Source organism: Ipomoea triloba, chromosome 7 (genome assembly GCF_003576645.1).
Source record: "Ipomoea triloba cultivar NCNSP0323 chromosome 7, ASM357664v1".
Taxonomy (NCBI): domain Eukaryota; kingdom Viridiplantae; phylum Streptophyta; class Magnoliopsida; order Solanales; family Convolvulaceae; genus Ipomoea; species Ipomoea triloba.
This window is the reverse complement of record NC_044922.1, coordinates 25,743,380-25,752,927: the sequence shown is the minus strand read 5'-3', so window position 1 is coordinate 25,752,927 and position 9,548 is coordinate 25,743,380. Positions and strand designations below refer to the sequence as shown.

The 9,548-nt window shown below is 33.5% G+C and overlaps 1 protein-coding gene and 1 non-coding gene across 9 annotated transcripts; both read left to right on the top strand.

Moving 5' to 3' along the window:
- LOC116025288 (serine/arginine-rich-splicing factor SR34-like) lies at positions 1-5,476 on the top strand. 8 transcript variants are annotated; one of them, XR_004099662.1, is made up of 15 exons: positions 2-215; positions 953-1,043; positions 1,495-1,560; positions 1,649-1,723; positions 1,807-1,918; positions 2,036-2,082; positions 2,200-2,257; positions 2,359-2,408; positions 2,516-2,572; positions 2,669-2,802; positions 2,905-3,000; positions 4,026-4,122; positions 4,222-4,324; positions 4,801-4,834; positions 4,978-5,006. XR_004099662.1 is itself a non-coding variant. In XM_031266472.1 (14 exons), exons 2-14 carry the CDS (start codon positions 960-962, stop codon positions 5,151-5,153), a joined length of 900 nt encoding a protein of 299 aa, XP_031122332.1. In that variant the 5' UTR covers positions 8-215; positions 953-959; the 3' UTR covers positions 5,154-5,476. The 8 variants fall into 8 exon arrangements, 2 of the variants coding, with proteins under 2 accessions (XP_031122333.1, XP_031122332.1); XR_004099660.1 differs by having other exon boundaries at positions 4,412-4,834; XR_004099658.1 differs by lacking the exon at positions 4,026-4,122 and having other exon boundaries at positions 1-215; positions 4,237-4,324.
- A 1,123-nt stretch (positions 5,477-6,599) lies between these two features.
- On the top strand, positions 6,600-6,671 carry TRNAM-CAU. The gene has a single exon. It is a non-coding gene; the product is annotated as a tRNA-Met (tRNA).
- The last annotated feature ends 2,877 nt before the right edge of the window (positions 6,672-9,548 follow it).

Below are 9,548 nucleotides of genomic sequence, written 5' to 3'. Positions count from 1 at the left end.
TTCCGACTCTCGCATTTTAAACCGTTAGATCAGGCATCGACGGCAGCCGCGCTTCCTACCTACAAGGACAGGCTACCGATTACCCATTGCGGCCTTCTGAGTTCCCAATTTTTACCTTTTCAGACCTTAAAACCCTAGTCTTCGACTCTCGCTTTGTCTGTGACTCTGCGCTTCTTGCTCCTTGCTCCTTGCTCCTCCTTCATCGGTCTCTAAAGGTATATCGTCGATTTCTTTCTTTTCGATCTGCTTTTTGTATCTCTCTATGTGCATAAATTGCTAAACTGCAGTGATTAAAGTCTGTGGTGTGAGAATTATGTGTGTATAACAAACGCATATTAAAATGTAACCCTATGCAATGCGTAATTTTGTATCGATGCATTATTTGAGCCTTTTTTTTTTTTTTTTTTTTTTTTTTGGTTGGGACATGTTTTTGCCTTATTTTTCTGCTGATTGATTGCTAAAAGAAAGTTGTGGGCTGTGTATGGATGGGTTGAATTGTTGAAAGTTAGGGGAAACAAGTTGGGAGAGTAAATAGGAGGGAAAGGAAAAACTGGAGAAGAACATTTTGTTTGGGTGTGAGGAAACAAAATGAGAGGAAGAGTTGGGAGAAGTGGCGATGGTGCATGTACTGAGAAGGGAGTTGATCTAAGTTATCTGTATAAGGTGTATTTAGAATTGGAAAACCAATGTTCTCCCAGTTACCCATCATTTTCTTTCCCCTTTGTTTTTCTTGTCGTCCAAGAAAATTTGAAAATTTCCACCTTATTTTCTTCCACCATATTCTTTCCCCCATTTTCCACACATCTAAACTGGTGGAGTTGAGATACATTTATCTGTATATGTGTGTTTATTATATAAGATGTTTGTTGTTTTTAAAGGGTATATATGTGTTCGTATATATTGTTTCTTGTTGACAATCTTATTTGATGTTGTTGGGTTCTGCTTGTTTCAGGATAAATATGAGTCGCTCTAGCAGGACACTCTATGTTGGTAATCTTCCTGGAGATATTCGTGAGCGAGAAGTTGAGGATTTGTTTTACAAGGTATTCTTGAAAACATTATTCCTGTCTTTTGCCTAGTTATGTGAATTTTGTTCCTAGTAACTATATTAGTTAATTTAATATGGAGTAGTTTTTTTTCCCTCTTCTCATGCTTAGAGTCAATGTCCTTTTTGTGTTTGTTATCACTAGTACTCCTAAAATAATTGACCACTGTGCTTGTATGTGTGTATTTGGTGGCAATGTTCACATCTACCATTATCCTGCTCATATTAATTTCCTCTATATTTTCTGCTCATACTTGATTAGTCATTGGCCCCCCTACAAATAGATGTTACTTGCAGGAGAAAGATTCTTGATTTCCTGTTCTAGATTCCCTCATACCCTGTCAACTTCATGCTTGTTTGTATTCTGAAAAGATCTTTTACAGGTCTATATCATTTTGGTTGACTTTAATTCCTGGCAATTTGACATGCTGTATTGGATTTAATTGCAGTATGGACCCATTGCACATATTGATTTGAAACTTCCTCCAAGACCTCCTGGTTATGCTTTTGTTGAGGTGATTTGAAACTGCTAATCTTTTAGTTTGTTTGTTCCTGTCTTCTAACTTATCATAATGACTTCCCCTTCTTTTACATAAATTACAGTTTAAAGATGCTCATGATGCTGATGATGCTATTCGTGGTCGTGATGGCTATGATTTTGATGGGCATCGGTTGCGGGTTGGTCAAGCATTATGATTATGTTGTTATGAATTAATTTGACTTGTTGGTTGTTAATGTTGTACTGTTTCTAATATGCACAGGTTGAGCTGGCCCATGGTGGTCGTGGTCACTCATTCTCTAATGATCGCCACAGTAGCCACAGCAGTGGTCGAGGTCCTCGAGGAGGAGTGTCAAGGCGTTCTGACTATCGAGGTTTTTTTTTTTTTTTTTTTTTGAAGCATAAAATTTCTAAATGTTTATTCTATTGTATTGTTCTGCTTTTTTTATTTTTTATTTTTTATTTTTATCTCACTCTTGCTTCTTGTTCAGTGTTAGTCACTGGATTGCCCAGTTCTGCTTCATGGCAAGATCTTAAGGTAAGTGGTTGTTATTGATGTTTTAAACCTGTACATAAACTGATTCTGCATAGTCACTCTATATGATGTCCAATTTACTGAATCTGCTTATTGCATGCTTGATTGCTTGCCATCTAGGATCACATGCGTCGGGCTGGGGATGTTTGTTTCTCCCAAGTTTTTCGTGAGGGGAGTGGTAAGATGACTACGAACATCGGCAGCAACAAACTTAAAGATTGTTAAGTTCTTTCACACCTAGTTTTTTGTGCTAATTGCTCTTTATGGTTTTGCTTTAAGGGATGTCTGGGATAGTGGACTACACCAACTATGATGATATGAAGCATGCTGTAAGTTACAATTATTCCTTTTGCTTTTCTTTCTCATTTTATCTGCACAATCAGTCACCTCAATTTGATGCGTGGTATATTGAACTAATTTCTTCTGCCTGTGTTAGATAAAAAAACTTGATGAGTCTGAGTTTCGGAATGCATTTGGACGTGCAGTAATATATGTATGGTTACATCCTATCTTTCATGCTTAACTTTTTTACGTATATACTGCTAGTATTACTTTGCTATTAAAATCATACACGTTATCCACCTTGTAGGTTAAGGAATATGATTCAGGTCGCTCAAGAAGCCGAAGCCGCAGTCGCAGCCGGAGTCCTTCTTATTCAGGAGGAAGGAATGGCAGCCGTAGTCGTAATCGAAGCCGAAGTTATAGTCGTAGCAGGAGCAGAAGGTTAAATAATGTTCTATAGGGGTTTATTTTCGATCAGTGATCTTTTGAGTTCTAGCTATAATTAGTTTTTTTGTGTTTATTGAGTATTCATCATCCTTGCAGCAAATCTCCTAAAGCCAAATCTTCTCGACGTTCAAGATCTCATTCAAAGTCTCCATCACGATCCCCTCCTAGGTCAAAAGCACGCTCTATGTCAAGGTAACTATGTTTGGTATATATATATATATATATATATATATATATATATATATATATATATATATATATAATCTTTTCCTTTTATTTGACTTCAATATTTCTTGATTAAAGTTTCAGAAATTTCCATATGAATTCATATATGCATTTTAACTATTCTTATACTATGCAATAGATTTTTTTTTGGGATGTTTTTCATATGCTCTTTGTTTCTAAATTCTGACTTGACTCTATTCTTTTTAGTATATCTTGAGTTTTTTCTTTTGTCAACTATGTAGATTTTCTACCAATTAGTATATGCATTTTTTATAATCTTTTGGCGGATTAGAGGGGTCTGAATATAAAGTCCGCAACAGTGATGAGTTTTGATCCAAAAATTGCAAATTTTGACAATTTGTTTTCTGTTACTTACCAAGGGTACCTTCTTGTTGCAAAATACTCTTGGTAAATAAATCTAAAAGTTTGTACTTTTTTGTTGCAGTAATTCTTTGCAAACAAATCCTTTCTAATCTGAGAAACTTGCTGTAATATACATAGTAAATAATATCCTATGCAGAGTGTATGTAATATGGCAGTCTTTTCCTACTGTTATTACTTATTATTGTGCCTTGTGGATGTGTTGTGGTCTGCTGTTCTGCTGTGTACTTTATGTTTACTTGATCAATGTAAACATTTTGAACACTGCACATAAAATAAACATTTTGGAAAATCGTTTTGACCTTGAAGTACTAGCCATGCCATGATGGAATAGGTTTTCTGCAATCATCTGCTGGTTTATATTTTCCACAATTGAAGTGTGCTTCTATACACTTGAGCATGACATGTGGAAATGTAGTAGATATCAACCTCAATGCTCTTTTTCACTTTGGTACTTTGTTTTGCTTAGATTTTTCGTACTTGGTTTCCAATTGCCAGCTATATGAATCTAGCACTCTTCACACTGTATATATAATATATATATATATATACACACACACGCTTGTGGGATTCTAGACTTCCCTACTTCATGTGATGTTCTGTTTCATCAGCATTAACTTGTGGTCATAAATTGGAGAATGAAACTTCCTTTTTGGTGCTTCATGAGAGAATAGTCTTAAAGGAAAAGGGGAACTAGACCTGAAAAGGGTAAGAGAACCAAAAAGTTCTGTTTTTGTTTCTGGTGCGAAAACCTCATATGTTTCTCAAGGAAATCCTCATTGTATTTTTCTCTTTGTAAATATGAAGTCACTGTTTTTTTAGATCGGACTATCTGCAGCAATTTGTGGACTGCGTATTAGGAACTTGAATGGATATGGCTCAATTGCCTACAACACTTTTGGTTGTTGAGGTATGATGTTCTCTGAATGGCAGCTTTGGAATCTTTAATGATGTCTCTATGCTCTAATGAGCATCACCAAATGTCCATTGGTGCTAGATTATGAACAAAGAAGACATGGATTCTGGTGATGAAGCTGGATTTGGAACTGCTAATTGAAATTGGGAATCACCATCTATTTGCAGCAGTATATTTTTTATTAGTTCCTATGCTGCTAGTATAATAAGGAACATGTATCTGATTATCTCATAGCTTTTATTCTTTTGGCATCTCAAGCATTGGTGTTGTGTGGGGCGTCTATAATCTTGGCTAAGAAGTCTTAAGTAGGTAACTTACATAGGTGAATAAATATCATATACTGCAGCCCTTACACTGTTTAACATTTTGATAATTTGACATGGAAGTGGAATCAAAGGTGTTGGGTGAAAGTTCTAATGCAGATCATGTAGGGACTTAAATTGGTTTTTTTTTTCCTGGAAATTTTGCAGATCTTTATCAAGATCCAGGTCCCCAGTGCCACCTGTAAGTTACATATCGTCTTTAACATGTATTGACACCATGGGATATGGCTGAACCACTATTTTCATATCTACCAAATAAATATTTCATTAGACTTACATTTGTGTGTATTAAACTGCTCTATATTTTGAATCAATTGACCATAGCGTAAGAAAGAAGTCAGTGAAAGCCCAAAGAAACAGAGTTCTAGCCGAAGCCGCAGCCGGAGCAGCAGCAGGAGTCTATCCAGGTCCTCTTGTGGTGGCACTATTAGTTCCAATAATTGAAGTAATATTTCTCTGAAGCAAGCATTTCTCATTAGTAAATGTGTTTTGACAGGTAAGATTGGGCGGGCGATGATTGATCATTTACACCCAAAGATGTGAATGTGTGCCGCCACCCGATATCTTCTGTGTTATATATTTCACAGATCAAGCAGAGTGAAATCTCTATATTGCCTAAACCTTTTTGAGCTTGTTGGACAATTTATGGCATCGGACCAGGTTATACCTTGCTATGTATTTTTCTTAAGGATTGCTAAATACTAATTCTTGGAGCTGTATTATTGGTTTAGGTATTGTATTTCTACATATATTGTTTGTTTTGGATGATGACTAGTTTATTAATTATTACTCCAAAAAAAAAGCAGTTTTTCTAATTTGTTAATTTTGTATCAAAGTTTTCTAATGGCCGTGTAGTTATAATTTTTTTTGTTTTTGTTTTTGTTTTTTTTGTTTTTTTTTGTTTTCAAAATTTCTGATATACTCGTATGTTGATATGTTGAGACAACTACGATTATATTTTACTTTTGATATTACATTAATAATATTATTTATGGTTCTCAGGTTTATTTATATTTTTACGTTTAGTATTCAATTTATAAAAAAGTTTACACATTTTGTCTTCTCTTTGGTGTTATTTGCGAATTGTGATGACAGTTTTTGTCAACATGTAATTACAGATAATTCTTTTAGAGCGTCAGGAAAGTTCGAACTTTTTTGGAAATTTATAAGGTGGAATAAATTATTCCACGCTTGGTGCAAAATGACACCGGCTATAGTTAAATGTAAAAAATAAAAAGAATAATTTGACTTATCAATTATACAATAGCATCTATAATTTATCATTCATTACTATCTAAAATTCGTTTTAGGAACATTAAGGGGATGTTTGGTTCAAATATTAGAATTAGAATCATAACCATATTTAAATATTTAGTTAATAGAATGATTTTTAGTAAACATAGTGCATCCAAACATTAGAAAGGAGTAAAAATGGGGAAAAAATAAGAAAGCAAAAGTGGAAAGCTCAATCAAATGTCTCTTAATGCCAAGTATCTTGTGGTTTGATGGTATTACCGTTATCTTTTCAAATGGAAGGTCTCAAGTTGGAATTTTATCTCAATCGAGGATATTGACATATTATTTGATATTTACTGAGATAGAGTATAGTACGATAATATTCATCAAATGAGCACAATTCCGCACGAAAATGGTGTTGTTTAAGTCATCCTAAGGATTCACATTTAATATCCAATTTAGTTCTCTTGATTTAGTCTAAAACGCATTGTGCTTCGGTGCCTGCTTCGGTCTTAAGTGCATTGTCTTCCGATGTCTACTCCGATGGACAATTGGTTGCTTAATGTATGCCATTACTAGTACTCATTTTATTTAATAGATACTTTAGTCTAGTTCAAAATATGCCATATTTGCATTATTTACATTACGGGTTACATTTCTAAATGATTTACGAGAAATTGGAAATTTTTGAAGTTGGCACAAAAAGCAAAATCAAAGTGGCGCAGCGGAAGCGTGGTGGGCCCATAACCCACAGGTCCCAGGATCGAAACCTGGCTTTGATAAAAAAATTTTCCTCGACCTTTCTTAAAAACTTCTTCCTCTATTAACATAAATTTTATTCTTTTCTCTATCAAATATAAATTTTATTTCTTTTTCTATTAAATTAGATAAAATCACTATGGGGTGTTTGGTTATTGGCTTATCAGCTAAAAAATAGTTTATTTGACCAATAATAGCTGATTGACCAGTCAAAAAAGCTATTTTTGAGTGATAATTGATGACTAAACTCGACATTAATAGAGTGGAAATTTCTAAGCTATATTGACTAAATTAGGCTTTAATAGATGAGAAATTACCAAACTATAATCGATAGCTAAATTAGGTATTAATAGAGGGAAATTACCAAGCTATAATCAATGACTAGATTAGGTATTAATAGAGTGAAAATTACCGAGCTATCTTAATACATGACTCAATTAGATAAAATCATCAAAGTCCATGACCCAATTAAGCACAAAAAGACGTTTAGAACTAAATCGAAAAAAAACACTATAGTCAATGACTAAATTAGGTATAAACTAAATTGAAATTAGCTATGGGGCATGATATGCTATGACAAAAAGAAATTGAGGCACTAGAACTAGACAACAAACAAGAATCTATTTAATCCATGACAAGTTGGGAGCTCAAGCAAAGATCAATATGAGCTAATAACAAGTAAAACGAGATATAGACATAATATTAAAATGCTATTAATGAAAGCAAGGATTTGGGAATGGAGCATAATATGTTGGGAAGTGTAGTGTGCCACTCGATATGATCTTTCTTGATCATGTTGCACAACATGATCGAGAAGCATAGAAGATGTTAAGGAACTAGCAAGATATGCTAGTGAGTATGTGCCTCAAGTCCAATAGTTTTTTTTTTAAAGAAAAAATTAAAATGGGTTGAAGTTGTTAAATTTAGATGTGTTAGCTTTGAGTAAGGAGGAGAAGCAAACACACAAAGTGTTACCAAATTGAAAAAAAGTGACAAAACACAATAGTTTAAAGTAGCTAGACATTTTCAAACTAAATACTAAATTAGTGGTAGATGAGTTAACAAGGATAAATGATGTTTTTGTATGGTTTAAAGTTATTAGAGTTGAGTATGTAGGAATGGGAAGCAAGAACTAAGTCCGCCTAGTGGTGAGACACAATGGTCGGCTTCGTGTGGGTTGCGGATATTTTGCGATTCGTGTTCTACCGATCCACTTTGACATCTCTAATAAGTATGTATTACAATTAAATTAAAAGTTTAGCATATTAGTGAAGGTAAACATTGTTGTTATTATCATCATTATTATTATACATATGTATTTATTCCCAATCTTGATCCATTCATTATTGGATCTGTACTTCGTCAACAAAAGCATGAATATGCCCAATGTTTAATTTCTTCTTGGATATATAGGGAGGAATATAATGTAGCCTTTTCTTGTATTTTGCTTTTGGCTATTCTCCTTGCGATAACATTGTCAGAAAACAAGTTTGATGATGTTGCTTGGTACATAACATCAGCTGCAGAAGATATATATATAAAAGTCCACAATCTGGATCCAATATTGGCTCAATGTTGATGGGAAGTGAGTAGAAAGATACTTTGTGTGCTCTTGAATATTCTCTCAATGTTTTCTTGTACGCATTGACATTTGGCTTGTCTGCTGAGCCACTTAGTTATCGTGATTTACATTCTCCTAAATACTTTGTCGGGTCTTAGTGTGGGGCCCTTAAGGTTCGGGAGTCAATGTTTGACTTGATGAATTCTTTGGAAACCATGTTAGGGCACCATCAATGTAGTAATTAAGAGTGTCCACAATAGCGAGTTTTTTCACAATTTTTGAGGAAAAAAAATCAAGTGGGTTGTTTTTGAACAAATAGGAGGTGTAATTTTTTAGTGAATTTTTCTCATGCAAAATCAAGACTTTTGTGGGATCCATTGGATAAGAGAAGAAACAAAGCAATCTGAGAAGGAAACAAAGCAATCGCCTGTGGCAGATGGAGGCGCTGGGTGCGTGCAGTGGACGTGCCCATTGGGCGAGTCATGGTCTGCGTGTCTATTTTTTTTTCTTTTTTTTTTTCTCTTCTCTCTTTTCTTCTCTCCTACATGTATGTGAAAAATTAACAAAAAATTCATATTATTGAAGATGCTCTAACACTTTGATTAGATATTTCTGCAATTCTGCAGAATGTGAATCCATAGCCCAATGACACTTCTGCACTAGGCTTGAAGCAAATTTGTTCAAATCAATGATTTCACCAAATTTCTTCAAATTATAGATTTTACCAAACTTCCTGAAATTGATTTCAAGTATTGACGTAATGCAATATGAACAAATCATAGTGTTTCAAAAAAAAATTAAAAAATTTCTGTTGAAATAAAAAAATTAAAACTTAATATGTCTCCAAAATGAATGAATTCAGTTCTTTATTTCGTATTACTAGCCTGTTTTCTATTTTTATTTTTTTCACTTAAACAAATCATTTAATTTATTATTTTAGAATAATATACAACATGAATTTATTTGCATGAACTCAAATTGTATGTCACTAATTGTTTTTTTTTTTTTGGGCCTTGGTTTAGATTGTCTTAGGTTTGGGAGGACCAAAGTAGCAACAACAAAATTAGCAATCTAATACATGATCTTGTTGAACCGGGGTGTGGAAGGTTTGGAGTGGACGATTCCACCTTTTGTCACAAGTAATTTAATACATGAAATTAAAGAATTAATAAATTAATAAATTATATTGTACATCTCATAATTAATAACAAAGACAGACAAATTGTTTACATTAAATATACTCTTATAACTTATTATAAGCAAATAGAACAAAATAGAAAAAAAAAATACAAAAAAAAAAAAAAAAAAAAAAAAAAAAAAAAAAAAAAAAAAAAAAAAA